This window comes from Molothrus aeneus, chromosome 3, assembly GCF_037042795.1.
Source record: "Molothrus aeneus isolate 106 chromosome 3, BPBGC_Maene_1.0, whole genome shotgun sequence".
NCBI classification, from domain to species: domain Eukaryota; kingdom Metazoa; phylum Chordata; class Aves; order Passeriformes; family Icteridae; genus Molothrus; species Molothrus aeneus.
The window spans coordinates 109,464,356-109,482,206 of NC_089648.1; the positions used below are offsets into that span (position 1 = coordinate 109,464,356).

At 42.8% G+C, this 17,851-nt stretch overlaps 1 protein-coding gene across 1 annotated transcript in view; it reads right to left on the reverse strand.

Moving 5' to 3' along the window:
- PKHD1 (PKHD1 ciliary IPT domain containing fibrocystin/polyductin) overlaps positions 1-17,851 on the reverse strand; it is a 235,758-nt gene that overhangs the window by 197,353 nt on the left and 20,554 nt on the right. Inside the window, exons 20-30 of the mRNA XM_066545943.1 lie at positions 17,282-17,466; positions 16,630-16,768; positions 14,376-14,530; positions 13,531-13,715; positions 12,447-12,569; positions 10,822-10,927; positions 9,665-9,943; positions 6,305-6,435; positions 5,642-5,777; positions 2,179-2,374; positions 655-722 (exon numbers count right to left, since the gene is read on the reverse strand). Coding sequence (XP_066402040.1) covers positions 655-722; positions 2,179-2,374; positions 5,642-5,777; positions 6,305-6,435; positions 9,665-9,943; positions 10,822-10,927; positions 12,447-12,569; positions 13,531-13,715; positions 14,376-14,530; positions 16,630-16,768; positions 17,282-17,466 — 1,703 coding nt within the window. The remainder of the gene's footprint in view (positions 1-654; positions 723-2,178; positions 2,375-5,641; positions 5,778-6,304; positions 6,436-9,664; positions 9,944-10,821; positions 10,928-12,446; positions 12,570-13,530; positions 13,716-14,375; positions 14,531-16,629; positions 16,769-17,281; positions 17,467-17,851) is intronic.

Here is a 17,851-nt window from a genome sequence, read left to right on the forward strand (position 1 = left end):
ACAAAATAAATCAGCCACCCCAAATCTGCTTTTGAAGATTTAAAGTAAAACTTTTCTTTTTAATTCGGCAATGTTCTGCTCAGAAACACACTTAAATTATTTCCAATGTCTAAAAGCTTAGAATGGGATTAATAAATATTTCCCTTTTGATTAAAATTAACATTGAAAAAGGGCTTTTTTTATTTTGTCTTTTCAACATAACAAAAATGAACATCCCTTTTGGGATCACATCAAATTATTGTTTGCTTCAAACCACAATTGTACTCTGCTTTCCACCTAACTTTCACATGGAAAACCTTGAAAGATGGGGGCAAAATGACTGAAAGAAACAGCACAGATGAGCCAGGTGTGGGCGTGCTGTGTTTTCCCAATGGGAACATGCAAGGATACATGAGCAAACACTTGGGGAAATCAATTTCAAAGCACAGGGAGCCCTGAGCCAGCCAACCAGATGGAGGGATGCTCACTACAATCCCAAATTTCCACACAGCTGCTGTCTGCCCATTGATGCCTGCATAATAAAGGGTCACAGATCCAAAACCCCCTCATTTAAATGGATGTGAAATGGGATGCACTTTCCATTCCTGCAGGAAAACTGTGCCCTTGATCCCTTTAACCTCCATAAGTGGCTGCAGATGTACCAATGCTGTTTACCCAGAATGGAGCCACAACATGGCTGGATGCTGAAGATCTCAGAGAGGTACTGGATTAATGGCTCAACCCTGCAAAACACAACCAATACAGAAAGGATTTGGGGCAGTTAGGGATATTCTTTTATTTTTCCTTCCTGTTGTAGTGCTTTTCTTTCTTACAGCTCCCAGAAAGCCAAGCACCCACCTGGCACATCCCCTTTGTTTGATGTCACAGTGACAAGACCACCCAACACCCCAAATTTTTTCCATGTGGTTTAGAATCACAGAATGGTTTGGGTTGGAAGGGACCTTAAAGATCATCTCATTCCAACCCTCCCCATCCCTGGCCAGGGACACATTTGAGCTACATCTATCACAAACACTCTCTTGTCTATTGGCAACTTGTGGGCCAAATTTAGTCCAACTGAATTGCCCATCAAAGAAAGCAAGAAAAAGGATTTTTTGGCAAGCAGATCTCAATGCCCAATAGAAGTGCATTGAAAAGGCATCACAGCTGCCCTCTATCCTCACACCCTCCCACCGAAGAGTGGAGTAAACTGAACAATAGGAAACTCAGACACGAGCTCATGAAGCTCACCCAGATAAAGTTATAGCTCTATTTCTGTCCCATTTACATCTATTTTTCTTCATCACTCTGCTTTCAAAAACATCCCCTTCCCTAAAATGACATTTTAGAGAAGGGATCTTCCCAATCCTGCAATCCAGCCCACCAGAGCTCAGAGTCCTCTCCTGGGATGACCCATCTCCTTCCCATCTATCCCTGGAGATGAAGTGATGGTGCTGCTAACAGACTCCAGTACCAGGTGGGATGAATCCCCGTGTGCCACCCCACCAACCACAATTTTTCTCCTTCTGAGGTTCATTAACATTACAAGCAGCTTAAGTTGGTTTGTGAGCAATAAAAACACCTCATTTCTCCCTAATATTGTAATTTCAGGACCACTCCTGGCAGCTGCCATGGCTGAGGAACAAAACTGTGTTGCTTTTGAATACATTCCTACATCCCAATTTCAGGTCAGCTTTCCTCCACATTTTAATTCATTTATATTACATTTATCTAGGCATGAACTTGAAGTGTCACCTTAGGAAATGGAAATATCATCATTTAAAAAATTCTCCAAACAAAGCATTTTTGTATTGTTCAAAATAGCTTTTGTTTTTCTGATGAAAAGTGTTTCTTTTCTTCTGCTGTTTTCCTACAGCAGGATTTATCTGCATTTGACCTGAATCTGCGAATACCTTTGATTGCCTGAATATGCATTTTTCATCAAATCAACTGTTTTTTCCTAAAATGTTTCTCTCCTGCCTCTACTGATCCAAGGGAAGTTAATTGCCTAGCATTAGCAGTTTGCTGACTCGGGCTCCACAGACAAATAAATGCCTTGATAATTATTCATAATTTCATACCACACTGTAAAATTCACCTTTAGGTACAGAATTAGTGAAAAACTCAACCCATCCTTTTCAGATTAACCCTAAAACACCAAATAAAATGGAGAATGAAGTTTCTAAGCAAAATACACACCTGTTTGAAGTGACAGCAATGCCATTGATGAGGACAGAAATATTGTACCACCCTGCAGGCAGGGCTGGAAGTGTCACATTAACCCCATGCTCTGTCTGTGCCTGGATCTGGGGCCACGAGTCCCCAATTTGGACCTTGACATCTGAGCCCTGGTAGCTGGCAAACTGGGATATTCCAATGTGGAGCTCCTCACCTCCTGCAGAGAAAGGAAGGGAACTTTTCCAGTGTTTCTGGGAATGGTTATTTTAGCACATATGACCATTGCCTGAGGAAGAGCAGAGTCCCATCATGCCAGAGTAGGTCCAGTCATGACCATCAGCCCAAACCCTTCAGTGGTTCTGTATCCTACTCAATCTCACCTGCACAAGGTCACCAGCTATCAGGGTTGTCTTGAGCCATCAGCACAGTGAACTTGGTCATGACCACCAATAGCCACTCTTAGCAACACTCAGGACAGGGTTCATGTGCCTCTACCATAAATGTCTGTCCTATAAATATCTGAACCTGATAAAAACCAAAACCAGTTTTTTTAAAGCTCTGGAGCTGAGGGGTTCTGGGATTTTTTTTTTTTTTTTAATCCCTGATAAACTATCTAGAGCCTGTTTTTCAGAATTATGAAGTCATGTAATAGGAATAGGACCCTTCTACAGTAAAACAAGCATTTCCTTGTGTACCTAAAGTCAGATGTGCTTGTCATGGTTTAACCCCAGGTGGCACCTCAGCCCTACACATCTGCTCACTCCCTCTCCTGCAGTGGGATAGGAGAGAGAATTGGAATCATAAAAGGGAGAAAACTTGTGGGTGAAGATAAAAACAGTTTGATGGGTAGAGCTAAAGTTATGTGTGCAAAGCAAAACGAGGACTTCATTCTCTGCTTCCCATGGGCAGGCAGGGGTTCAGCCATCCCAGCAGGGCTCCATCACATGGAATGGTGACTTGGGAAGACAAAACACCATCACGCTGTCTCCCTCTTCCTCCCTTAGCTTTATAAACTGGACATGAGTAACATAGTCTGGATAATCCCTTGGGTCTGTTGGGATCAGCTGTCCTGGCTGTGTCCCCTCCCAAATCCGTGTCCACCCCAGGCCCATTCACTGGTGGGGTGAGGAGCAGAAAAGTCCCTGACTCTGTGCAAGCCCTGCTCAGCAATAATAAAACATCCCTGTGTTACCCACACCATTTTCAGCATGAACCCAAAACACAGCCCCACATGAAAAAAATTAACTCAATTCCAGGGAAAACCAGCTCTGCTCCAAAGCACCTTATTTTCAGTAATCATGACTCTCTCTCCTATTTAAGCTGCTGTGTGTCAAACTGTGTTCAAATGATAGAGGATATTTTTCTTTATTAGTGCACAGTGCACTGACAGAAAAGGACAAAGCCAAGAGACAAGGGATTTTCATAACTTAAATTTCTTCTGAAATAGCTTATAAAAATAAGGTGGTATCCATCAGTCCAAATAAAGGCATTTTCACTGATATCTCTATCTTGGTCAGTGAAAAGAGACTTTCTGCCATGATTCATCCTATTGCAAGACACAGAAAAGAGCTGTGGCAAATCCCACCACAGAACCAGCTATTTATCTTCAATGACCATGCAAAACATCTAAACATTGAGCACAGGGATGTGTTTAGGTGGTGAACCTCATCCTCCTCTCTCCCCTGAAAGGATGAAAGAGGGAGGAAGGAACAGAAGAGCCTGTACAAAGATTCCTTCAACTACTTGCTCCTCTAAGCAGGTCTTGGAGCTGGTACTTTTCAATTCTGCATTCACAAAGACTCAAATAAAGTTTGAAAGCCTGAGAAGTTGAATATGTTAATAACATGAACTCTTTGGACTCTTGGTCAATTGTCAGCTTAATCCCAGATGCCTGGAAGGCATCAGTGTAATTTATTTATTCTTTTTATTATATAGAAGGAAAATTATATTAAAAGAGGAAGCCGTGGAGGTTCTGAATAGCAGATTGAACTCAGCCCCACCACAGCTCATGAGACACTGTAACATTAAGGAATTCTTTGCACCTGAGCTGCCCGCGGCTACAAAAACCTCCCCTTGGTGCTGTGGTATCTGAATAATATTCAGATGATAAAGGACGTTTTCTCTTATTTATGCATTCTGGAGTAATAGAAAATGACAAGGGCATTTGGGGAAAAATGAACAGAAATGCTGGGAGTGCACAAGGAATTTTGGCACTGGCAGTCACCCAACCGTGTACAGCGCCAAAAAGTCCAACTGAATTTGGGAGCTGCGGGTAGCTTTGAGGTGTTCACTGGAGAGGTTGAGAAAAAAGTCAGATTATTATTATATTCTTGGAGGAATGGGAATGGGATAGGTAAGAAAACAGAAATATTTCTATCTTCCTCCCATCTCCTTCCCCACTGTCTCAGATACCAAATCACTGTTGTCAGTTTGCCACGCAGAAATGTGCTAAACTTTCCTAAAAGGCTTGTTTGTAAGTGGACATCATTCACTGTTTATGCTTTCTATTCTCTACACACAGCCAAAATCCTGGGGGGGGAAATGAGGGAAATGTGGGGGAAAACAACCAAAAAACCTAAACAACTCCAAATAGAAACTTTCAAAAGACAGGAATGGCAAACACTCCATGAGATCTAATTAGGATTTTGTCCCCATGAATTCTATGAGGTCTATGTTCATATTCTAAAGTAAAACATCACGAGGTCAAAAAGGAAGGAACAGTTTGGCTTGGAAATGGGAACTGGGTGAAGGAAATGTTGCCTGTCCCCTGCTTTCAGTAACCCAAAATGCACATGATGCTCTTCATGGTCAACCCCTGGGGATCCTGGAGAAGGACACTCTCCAGAGCTCATCCTGTCATGGATGAATCTGTTACTAAGCAATACAGAATCATGGAATAGCCTGAGTTGGAAGGGCCCACAAGGATCATCAAAGTTCAGCTCCCAACCCCGTACAGGACAGTCCTGAGAATCCCACCCTGTACCTGGAGAGTTGTACAAACATTGTTTGAGTTCTGGCAGCCTTGGGGCTGTGACCATTCCCTGGGGAGCTTGTTTAGTGCCCAGCCACCCTCTGAATGAAAAATAATTTCCTCATACCCAGCCCAAACCTTTCCTGACACAGCTTCAGGCTATTCCATTGGTTCCCATCATTGCATGAATGGATGGGATCATTTCAGAGCAAAGTTAGAGAAACCTGACACAAAAGCAGGACTACACTGAACCTGACATCCTGTGGACATCATCCATACCATGGGGCAAGCAACTCATTACCTCATGTATACTAGTGAAAAACCAATAAAAAACCAACCACAACTGATCAGGACTAGCAGGAAATACAGGAACTAAAATTTAAAAGAAAACAAACAAGGTTAGATCAAAATGTTAGATCAAACTGTGTAGATTTATAAATTCCCTCTGCTCCAACACCATCAGCACTAACAACCCTTCTCCAGAAGATGCCCAATACACATCTGCATTTTCACCTGCTATGCCACTTCTGTTCCTGCTCAGGGATACAAGTGCAGGGTTTAAGGAAGGATCATACTGGAACAAGTTGGTTACTGTTGTTGACCTGTACTCAAAAATCAGTGTCACCTGGACAGCAGCATCCTCTGCCCCCTAGGAAGAGAGAGAAAGAAAATGTCAGAGATAAGAATGAACCAATTTTTTTTTTTTTTTAAAAGTTATTTCCTATGTTCCTGCATCTCCCATACAAAAGTCAGGCACATGGCACTGATGAAACTTTCACATACACCATACTCTACTTAAATATTTATAGTTATGTTGTCTTTAAAGAGCATCTGTGGAGATTCAGAAACCTTAAAACAATCCCAGACTGTGCAGATTTGGATTTTCTATATCCATACAAGTACATTAAACTAGTAAATAAAATCCCAGACTAACTATGCAGGTTTTAATTTGCAAAATTAAAGCTCCTCTTACTAAATTGAGGAGCTTGCTTTTTTCACTGGTTTTCATCAATCTTCTATTAATCTATTTTTAATTAAGCTGTTCTAATCTGTAGAGTACACAGACAAGACTTGGCTGAGGGGTTACTCTTTGCCCTTCCCCTAGTATAGCTCAGGCCAGAAAAACACAGGAAGTCACATTGGCTTCTGACTGCTCCCCAAAGTGTGGTTTCTTACCCGAGAAGGAACTTTACACTGAATTCTTGTTGAATTTCTGCCCTCCTCCAAAACTGGGCAAGGCTGGGATCCAAACAACACTGCATTTACCCCTTCCAGATTGGTCCCCCTGAGAGTCACCCTGAGTCCTCCTAAAACAAACAATTATTCCATTATAATCAATATGTAGGATATTTTAATATACAAAGAATTCTTTGTTTAGAGGTGACTACAAAAGTCTCTCAGCTGAGCTGATGATGATCTGTTCCACCTTGCTGTGCTTGGCTCCCTCTCTTGCACCAGAGATCTTTCTTGCCTTACTTGAGTTCTTTGAATTTGAATTATTTGAATTCTCCTCCACAATACAGGACAACTGAGTTGTTTTTTTTCTGGGTTTATTTTTTAATGACATACTTATTTAAACCAGCAAGCCCTGGCCTGTGATCTCCCCCTTAGCCTGATCCCCAGCCCAAGAACAAAATAAGGAAGGAAGGAAGAAGCACTAAGAATGGAAAATGAGCTTAACGCAGCAGGTGCTCTCACAGTTCAAACAGCTGCCAAGCTCCCCGCTGTCAGAAAAGCCTGTAGCATGTGTGTAGGAAACTTGGGATAGAAAGAGGACTTGGCAGAGCTGGAGACTTGGATTTGTGAGGGAAGTCACGGAGGGATTCGTTCCGTGGAGCACCGAACAAGATCAGCTCTCCTCCGTGCCAGACCAAGCCTCTCCAATCCCAGGCGGGATCATGCCCGACACAAGTCAGCCTTGTGCTTGATCTTTCTTCAGTATCCACTTCCAAAGAGCCAAGGTGCCCCTTTGCTTTTCCAAGTGATTAGAGGACTCAGGGATGTTTCAAAGAGAAGCAGGAAAGAGAACAGGAGCGGGCATTAATGGCAATTCTAAGCTGGAGTTTGCGCTCTGATGCGATTCAGAGAAACTTTAAAAAAAAAGGTTAAAAGGAAATGTTGCTTGAAACTTAGAGCTTTTTCTCTAGTTCTCAGCACTGCAGAGTTTTTAGGATTATGGCTGAACAGACTGCTCAGACACGCACTAATTAATGCAGTGTTTATTTGTCTTTATTAGCATGGCTGTATCATGAACCTACTGAGTTTTTATCCCTCTTTTCACATGTGATGTAAGCAAAGTAAAGTAATTATATATTAATGAAAAATTCCCTTGCACACTTTCCTGAAATTACCTATTCCTGCTAATTCTTTGAACCACCAGAGAATTATAGAAGTTTAGTCATGATTTCCTGTGGCTGGCAGCAGGTCCAGGCCAATGAGAGCAATCAGATACATTAACAGCAAGCTCCTGCTATTCAGTGGGAACGTGGGAGTATCTTTAGAAAGGCATTCCATGCTTCTAGAGTTAGGTCATGGGGATCTCCCAGCATGGCACCACTGAGACCAGGGATATTTTAACAAGAGGGAGCTGAAGCAGCAAAATACAAGGTGCTTTGTTGCCTTCCTGTCCTGTAACATTAAATTTGCAGAGTCAGAAAGAGCAAGAAGTGAAAACTGAAGCCACTTGCAAATGCAGGAGTTGTCAGATAAGGAGCTTCAGATTTAGAGTTCAGAATCCACTAGTGTTGTGTAAAGACTGATGCTGTTAAGTTTTGATATCTACATTATATCTATATGCAGTGAAATACTGCCTGTGTGCACTTTACAATGAGATTGAAGAGAGGTATTTGAAATGGAAGAAATTAAAAACACAGATGGAAGCTGTAATTCTTTCCAATTATAAGCATTCCAGGCTCATGTAATATAAGATAGCATTATTCTTGCTTTCTTTTTAATGAGTGACAGATCACTGTAATTGGGAGGAGTGAATTTGCCAGCAAAGGAAAGGAGAAACAAGGCCTAAGCATTAAAATTTGCCATTGCTGGGTTATTTTTAAAGTTATTTGGAGGTATTTGGGTTTTCTATGAATTAAAAGTGATTCTTAGACTTAGTGTGTCATGACCCTCTCATTAGGGGCAAAAAATTATAGTAAAAGAGTTAGAATAGTTTTCTTTCCATGTGATCAAAAAAAAACCAAAACAACCCCAATAAAATCAACCGCAGAAAAAATAATACAAACAACCCCCTCCTCCCCCCCCCCCAAAAAAAAAAAACAAACAGAAAAAACCCATACAAAAAATCCCCAAACCAAAAGCACAGTGTCCATAACTTCTAGCTTAGGAACCCTATCTTATCCCAAGTCTATCCCATGCTTGTCCATGGATAATTTTACAGACCAGCACTCCTTTTGTCTTGCTGCTCCAATGTGGGCAAGCATGGCCCAGTCAGATCATGATTACTGAAAATAAGCCACGTGTCTGAGCTGCACTGAGGCCAGTGCTGCTCTCAGTGGTGATTGTCACCATGATCCCACAAATAAAATGAGATTTACAGAGAAATGACTGGGTGACTTTCCTGTCAGGGTAGACTTGGTTCATGCTGTTTCTGCTGCATTCCTTCCTGCTTGAAAACAAAGGATAATCTGAGACTGTCCTTCACTGCACAGCCCAGGTATAACAAGAGTGTTTGCCACATTTCTCATTGGGTTGAGGAGACTCTTTCCTCTCAAAACAAAAAAAATATATTTCCAGCTCTTCTCTTTGGGTATGGAATTTATCACTCTATTTCCTCTTCTATTTCAAGGAGAGGAGGTATAATGGGAAGGGAAGGAGATTCAGTTTAGCTTTAGCTCCTCCAAGTTTCTTAGCTTTGTACCTAAGTACCTAAACCTTTGTACCTAACTCACCTAAACACAGGTGAGTTTTCCATTTTATTCCTCAGAACATGAATTTGCTTCAATGAGGCTTGAATTAACCAGAGTTCAGCCATTTCACAGTCATAGAATCATAGGATCATTTAGTTTGAAAAACCCTCTAAGATCAGTAAGTCCAACCAGTAACCAAGGACTGCCAGGCCCACCACTGTGCCCAAGTGCCAGATTTACACATCTCTCAAATCCCTCTAGGGATGGTGACCCCACCAATGTCCTGGGCAACCTGTTCCAGTGGTTGGCAAGCATTCCAGTGAAGAAATTTTCCCTAATACCCACTTTAATTAGCCAGATTAATTCAAATAGTACAAAGCTACACATCAAATGGATGTGGGAGGATGAGTGTGAAGCACTAATGATTTGCTGAAATGAATATGTGCACTTGAAGATATAACTCCCAAACAAAACTACTCAGGAAACTGGTTGCCTGTACAAAGAGCCAGAGAGAATCTGTCAGTCTTGAGGACATTTTTGACGGTGCTTTGGGGCACACACAGCCATAAAATTTCTTCATCAGGTGAAAATCTTGGCGATGAAAGTAAAGAACCAAAACATGCCATGCCAAGGAAGAAGCAGGAAGCAGCTCCCTTGGGGGGTTCACACCTACCAATCTCTGAAGTCGAAGGAGGTTCAACAGCTCCCAGTGTTGGCTGGACTGTGAGGAAGATCCCTTGTCCTGGGGTGGCACCAAGAGCAAAGCCATGAGGTGCCACCAGCAGTGTCACCGGGTAGGTCCCGACCGGCAGCCTCGGCACCTGGCAAACCACTTGGGTTTGATTCAGAGATGAGATGTGGCAGCTCCTCCTGTCCACCTCCACCTGCAGGGCCAGCTGCTCCTCACCAAAACCAGCTCCCCTGAGAACCACTGTGGCCTGGGACCCCTCACCTGAAGGAATATAATCAAGGTGACTCATGAATTCTGGGCTAGCAATGCCCAGAATTTAAATTCAGCCAACAGTTAAAAGTTTCTAACAGCTTCAAGAGGATATCCTAAAAACTACACCACTGGTGATATCTCACTGTTCCACATAACAGCAATTCCTGCCTGTCCCTGTCCAGCTGTTACATTTTTCCTTAAATTTTTATTAAAAATAACTTGAGCCAAGAGCTGGGTTTTGCTTTAGGCATCAAACCTGCCATTGTTTCTCTCCCCTTTATGCCTTTACCATAGAATCACAGAGTAGTTAAGCTTTGAAAAGACCTCTGAGATCCCCTCTGTGTTTACCACTAAACCATGCCTCCAAATGCCACATCCACAAACCCTCTGAACCCTTCCAGGGATGGTAACTCCACCCCTGTCCTGAGCAGCCTGTTCCAGAGCCTGACAACCCATTCAATGAGGAAATTTTTCCTGATAACTATTCTAAACTATTCTTCTGATGCACATTAAGGTCAGTTCCTATCATCCTATTTCTTCATCCCTGGAAGAAGAGACCAAGCCCCACCTGGCTGCACCCTCCTATCAAGGAGTTGTGGAGAGTGAGAAGATCACCCTGAATTTCCTTTTTTCCAGGCTGAGCCCCCCCCAGTTGTTCCTCCTCAGACCTGTGCCCCAAACCCTTCCCAGCTCCACTGCCCTTCTCAGTTCAAGCTTGAACACTCAGCATGTCTGGAACTGGAGCTGATCAGAAGTGACCCATAAAGTGCAGTTTCCATACAATCAAAAATTTACAAAAGGATACAAGTGTACATGAAATCACCAGCACCTGGCAGATCCTTTTCACAGAATTTTTGCCACTGTGTTCAGGCACTAGGCCCTTTTACCTGATGAATATTCCACATCTCTGACTATGGGTGTCAATTCCTGGCTGAACTGGAAAGAACACGAGCCAGAACAGTTTGCAAGGACATCATTCACCATCACCACCACCTGGAGACAGACCAGAGAGTCACCTTAAAGCTGGTAATGGAACAGAGGTGTTTTCTAGAGCCACAACTGACTGATAGATGCTGGTAGCCACCCTGAGCTACCGAGAGCACTCAGTGCTAGAACAGGGTACAAACAGAGAGCTCTTCACTCTGCTGAAGTCCCACTGCAAATTTAATTGCAAATTTAAATAGCAGATTGCTAGGGCTCATCCAAGGTACAGCTTTGGATGCTGCATCTCCAGCCTACCTCCCACCATCCTGGGACCCACACCTCCTCAAACTCCTGTTCTTCCAGTCCCCCACTGAAGACTGTTCTTGCCTTCCCCCGGTTCTTTCCAATTTGCCTTGGGAATAAATTTATTGTGTCTAAAGCACCATGGAAGACTAATTAAAGTGAAACCCACAATGTGTCTTCTCAACATGCTGCCCTCAATTTTATTTTTTGCCCCTTGTTCAAGCTGAAGGAAAAAAAATGGGCTGTGACTTTGATTATCTAAAAGAGATATCAAGAAATATCCCTCCTGAGATCTTGATATTTTTGCAGTCAACTGGAAAAGGATAAGGCACAAAAGAGCCCCTCTTTTTCCCTCTCCAGGTGTTAAGGGTGTGCCTGCAAAAAGCGAAGCATTTGTCCCAAAGAAATTCAAGGAACACAGAAATGCAAAATCATCTGCTTATACAGAGACACAATAATTAGAGGGACACTTTTACACTGCCAGAATAAAGCTTCAAAAACTACCAGAAAATTTGTTGGCTGCTGCTGGTCTTGTTTCACTTGGGCTGTTTGAGGATTTGTGCAGCACAGAAAGAAAAGATGCTATAGGTGGCTGAGTCACTAGAAGAAGAGCAATTCCCATGGCTCATGAAAAAGGCAGGGTGACTTGGACCCAGATGTTGCACAGCTGGGCTTGGAGCACGTCCAACATCACCCTGTTATGGTCACAGTGCCTGAGTCTGCTGGAAACAAAGCCAGCAATAGCCACTGATCTGCAACATCTGAGAGCAAAGCTGGAAATACATTTGTCCAGCAGACTAGAATGATTCCTCCTTCAGCCTGAAGCTCTCCCATCTCTCTCTTCCCTCCTGGGGAATTGAGATCCAGAGAGGTTCAGGATTTCCCAACTCACAGATGAGTATCCCAGCCACCAACTCATTTACTTTCCCCATCAGTGTCACAGAGTGTTGCAGGTGAATTGTGCAATTCCCAATTTGGTATCCAAGCACCACAGGACCCACCAAGGGTGGGAGTTCAGAGATTTTTCATCCCTTGGTCACTGCTTCCAAAAAAATATATATATTGTCTTCCATCACTCATGATCATCATTCTCCCTTCCAGCAACAGCTCTTGGAGCAAAGTCCTGCTCCACACACCAGGCAGCAGAATATGAGAAAATTGTGGCAAAGAACATCAGATTCCTGAAAGATTCATTGGCAGAAAAAGGTACCCAAATACCTGTCAGGCTCCTGGAGCTACACAACCCTGCTGAATCAGTGACAAGTGTGAGAGCACACCGACTCACCTGTGTTTGGTTATGGGGGGTGGCAAGCATGTCCCCAAATATTGGTCCAATAAACACACCCCCATCATAAACCACACGAGTAGAAACAGTCGGCTTCAGGCCAGTGAGCTTTTCAGCAGAGACCTGGCAAAGATCAAGGAATTTAAGTTTCTCATCCTTTTCTGTCCTGTGATTTTAAATTAAAACAGAATTTTTACAAGCAATAACTCCTGGAAACTTCTCACCCTTCTTCCATGAATCATATCTGCACCTCTAAATCTTCATAACTCAAGGTTTTGCAACACCTCCCTGTTCCCACCTCCACCTTGCAGTCAAAGAGACAATAAAGAAGTTCAGGAGTCAGGTTGGTAAATGAACGTCTAATACCCAATAATATAATTTGGATTTAGGCACTGAAAGATCTTGTCAAAGACCTGACTTTAGGTAAAACAAGAGCCTGTGCAAGAGCTGAAAATGCAGCTTTTTTCACTCTCCAGGCCAACATCTTGGGCACTGGAATTTGTTGAAAATGACATCACACTTTTAGGAGCTGAATATCTAAAGAAATAGTGTTTCCTTTTGACGTAGGAAACATCTCAGTCTGAGTCCTTACTCAAAAAGATCCTTTTGCTTGAAGCAAACCTAATATGACAAATCTTGGGATGGGAGAGTGTAAAGTGAACCTCCAACCTGAGACCTATGAGAACCAGATCCAAAACCAGACAAAACAGTTCTCAGAAAAATACCCTCTTGGGAAATAAATGATGCCACAAATCTGTGATGAGCTCCAGTTACTGTACTGAAACATTAAGGTATATATAATTAAGAAAGATTTAATTTCAGTGAACCAGTCCCTTTGCTGCACAGAAATTACACTCAAGTCTCCTGGTTTTGAATCACAGACTCTATATAATGTCTTCTCCTAAAACTGGGGTTTTTTTTAATAATTTAATCTGGAATTTGCTTAAGGTGCTGTTCCAAACAGGAAGATTGCCTAAATTTCCATGGTGTCTTCATAAAAACAACCATTGTGAGAGTGAATCAGCCAAGACCAAAGACATCAAATGAGGATTAAAGTGGGGATTAGTAAAAGAAATTACTGTACACTGATAACATTGGGCAAGTCCCCAGCTGTTTTTTTCCAAGTCAGTGTCCAGACACTTTCATAGCACGAGCTGCAGTCTCTGGTCACAGTGAAGTCACTGGTGTTGAAGAAGGGAGCTGTGAAATTGTCCACATTGTCCTGCAAAAGCTTGCGGAGCTGGTGGGCAGAGATGTGCACTGGAACACCTGCAAAAGATGTTAGGGAGCAGTGGATATCTCCATTTCCAGGAGACCACATCTGCCTGCTCCTAGGAAAGGAAGAGGTTTCATTGTGAGTGCAAGGCTGTCATGGTTCAACCCTCTGCAGCTGCCAAAAGAGGGACCTTTATTGGACCCTAAACACTAAAAAATCACAGAATTATAGAATAGAATCATAATATACATATTATATTATGTATTAATTATAGAATAGAATCATAGAAGGATTTGGGCTGGATAGGACTTTAAAAGTCATCTAATCCCAGCAATGAACCTTACACCAGGTTGCTCAAAGCCCCATCCAACCTGACCTCAAATGTTTCCAGGGATGGGGCATCCACCACCTCTCTGGGCAAACCCTGCCACTGTTTCCCCAGCTTCATCATAAAAAATTTCTTCCTAATGTCTAATCTGAAGATCATCCACACTATTTAATAAGATTCAGTGCCATGCTTTAGTTGAGGTGTCAGGGAATGGGTTGGACTCGATGACTTTGAAGGTCTCTTCCAACCTTGTGTGATTCTGTGAACAACCAATCTGTCCTTGAACACACCCAGACATGGGGCAGCCAAAACTTCTCTGGCAATTAATCCTTCCCTTGGCTTCCTGCTCAGGAAATCCAGGCCCTGGACCTGCATCTTTCCTTACCTGGTATCACTGTGTTGGCCAAGTGGATGTGGAAGGTTCCTCCAAGAGGTGGGGATGACTTCTGCAGCCTCTGGATGGTGAGGCTGACTCTCACATCCTCCGTGGACACGCTCAGGTGTCCATATTCCTTAGAGCCCTCCCCAAGCACTGCACCTCTGTGGGACAGAGAGGGGGTCACAGGAAGGAATCAGCAGTGGAGACCCTCACTGCTGACACCCCCAAGTCAACCAACAGCTCAGGGACACCTATGGGAACAACACTCCTGAAGGATTTAAGGGGAAGGTGCCCAGACCTCAAAAAAAGCCTGGATATTCCCAACTTCTCACTTCTTATCACTCTCTACAGCTCCCTGAAAGGTGGATGTGGTCAGGTGGGGTTGGTCTTTTTCTCCAGGCAGCAACTGAGAGAACCAGAGGACACAGTCTTCAGCTGTGCCAAGGGCAATATAGGTTGAATATTAGGAAAAAGTTTTTTAAGCAAAGAGTGATAAAGTACTGGAATGGGCTGCCCAGGGAGGTGGGGGAGTCCCCACCCCTGGATGTATTTAAAAAAAGACTGGATGTGGCACTGGATGCCATGGTTTAGTTGAGGTGCTAGGGCTGGGTTGGACTCAATGATCTTGAAGGTCTCTTCCCACCCAGTGATTCTGTGGTTCTGTGAATTATGCAGGCAATTCACACAGCAAAAAAATATGGAAAATTACCTTTTAAAATTTATGATAGAAGAAATAATTTATGCAGCATCAAGCACCAGGTGCAAACCAGTGGTGTTTAGAAACACCACTACTGGTGTTTCTAAAGAACCAGCTCAGTACAACCTGGCCAGCATCTGCCACAGCAAAGCAAAAAATATTTCCTGCTGCACACTGTAATCTCCTCAAACCCATGAAAACCTCAAGTCCCCTGAATTACAGTAAGGTTTCATATTGTACAATCATTTAGGAAAAGACCCCTAAGATTGAGCCCAATCCTCAGCCCAGCATTGTGAGGTCCCTCATTAAACCATGCCCCCAGACACCACATCTCTTCTGGAGTCATTCAAGTTCACAAAAGTCCAATTTCTAAAAGTCAAAATGCCGTTTTCCTTCGCCACTGAAATTCTGGTGTTTCAAAGGAAAAGGAGCCTCTCTGTGGTACAACGATGCCACCGTGTGTTAAGAGTCTGGATAACCGGTGGCTTCTGCGGAGCAAATTTCCACGAAACAAAACCAAAAGGATCACTGAGCCCTTGTACAGCTGGTACAAGATTTTAGCCAATATTCCTGTTCTGACAGGGGTAGGAGTTGTATTGGATTAAATCATAGCTCGTTTTCAGCAAAGAGAAAGAGCCAGGTTTATTTTGAAGATGTCCAAAGACAGTGCTCAGCTCACCCATTTTAAAGCTTGTGCTGATTCCTGCTTTTCTCTGATACCTTCCTCAGTGAGATGGAAAAGTGCACCTGTACCTAATACCTTTTTTTAGCCTGGTGAGGGGTATTGTGATCAAACTGCTTTTTAATTTTTTTTTTTTAATTATCTAAACAGGTGGATCTTCTTAAATCTTCCTCTTTCAGGTATTTTCCTCAGCTCTATAGTGATGCTTATGGCTTTTCCCCCTTTTTTTTTCTAAATTTATTAAAAAAATATAGCCATCAGTGTTATTTGCATCATTCCAATGTCAGTCTTCAGGCTCCACACAGGAGTAAAAATTTTCCCTCTTCTTATTAGTTACACCTCTGGTTATTCATCTCAACCACCACAAACATCCCTCTGTACTCTCATTCCTGCCCTTACCCTTGGTGGTTTATGTTAAGATACTACATTTGACTCAGCTGGATACAATCCAACTTTTACAGGACTTATTTTCTACCAGTACAAACCTTTAATGTTACAGTCTCTGATCTGGTTACAGCCCATGGCTCTGATTCCTCTGTCATTGTTGGCAGGAGCAGAAACCTCATCTCAGCAAACAAGGACACCCAAGGTGGACTTCCAGTGCCTAATATGGTCTCATTAACAGTGGTGTTGCACCTAATTGGTGTCATTAACAGTGTTTTGGAGACGCTTCTGGATGATCTTCATCCACTGTTCCAGAAGGGCTTAGATTTCCTTCCAATCCCACATCACACCTTGGTGACCCACAAATATCTGACACCCCAAGTTACCTCAAATTTCTTCAAACCTCTTGTTTCAGCAGCTGAACCCATCTCCAGGTACATTGGGGGAGCTCTAAGAGGTGCTACAGGCTATTGAGATGAGCTGCTCCCTGTCCCTACCTTGGAGAGAGAAGGGGCAGACTGGAACCACAGCCAGACACCCACCAGGACACGTTGTAGGTGGGAGGAGACCCCACCACAGACACTGCTTCAATTATTCTCCCCTCTGGCCACGGGGGTTTGGGGTCTCTCTGAGAAACTGAAAGAAAAAACATTCATTAGAGTAAGGAGAGCAGAGGTGACTATGCCCAAGGTATTGCCATTTCATAGCTGGAAATACCTGCTTGGTTTTGGTTTTTTGGGATGTTTTTTTGTTTTGGTTTAAGTTATATTTCATAGAATCATTAAGTTTGGAAAAGGCCTCTAAGTCCACAGAGTTCAGCTATTCTGCAGCACAGCCCAGTCCACCACTAACCCATGTCCCCAAGTGCCACATCTACACATTTTTGAACCTTTCCAGGGATGGTGATTTCACCACAGCCTGTTCCATTTGTAGAACCACATTTTCAAATAAATCAAGAATATCGATATTTTGGCAATTCCTTCTTGACTGCTGTCACAAAAAAAAAATATATTTAAGTTCAAGAAAAAGAAGTATTTTTGTGCCTGTTGTGAAATTTCCCATTGAAAAAGCTTCATCCCTCTTTATTGCTATAGATTTAACAAAATTTCTTGGGGGGAAAAAAAAACAAACCAAAAGAGATGCCTTTACCAATCACAGCTCTGTCAGCAATGATGAGCTCATCAAGATAAAATGATCCAGGTGTTTCTTTTTGCAGCACAGGGCTCTGCAAGTCTATCTGATGCACAAATACTGGGGAATTGGCTGGGAGGTCCTGGAGAAGCACAGAGACATTCACACAGCTCTTCCAGAGGTTGGTGCAGGTAAATGTCCAGCTGGAAGACACCAGGGTTGGGACAATAAACAAATTTGAGGTGATTGTGAAGATTCCAGGTAATATCAGGCTCTGGTTTTCTTGCTACTGACACTTAGCACAAGCCACATCCTCAGTGGTTTCTGATTACTCACCAAGTCCTTGTTGGGTTCCCCAGAGTGAGAAATGAGGATTTAGATCTCTGCTTATATTTTCCCCTCTGAATCACTAGAGTGGGATATGGGAATGACTACACCTGCCTTATTTTTGGCAAAATACCACAATGGCATCAGTGACCTCAATGGGGGTCAATCTAAAATTCAAACCCTCAGCTCTTTTCATTTTTTTACACCCCTGATTTTTTTAAGTCTGCCTGCCTAAGCTTTATGTCTGCTACCAAATGTTTT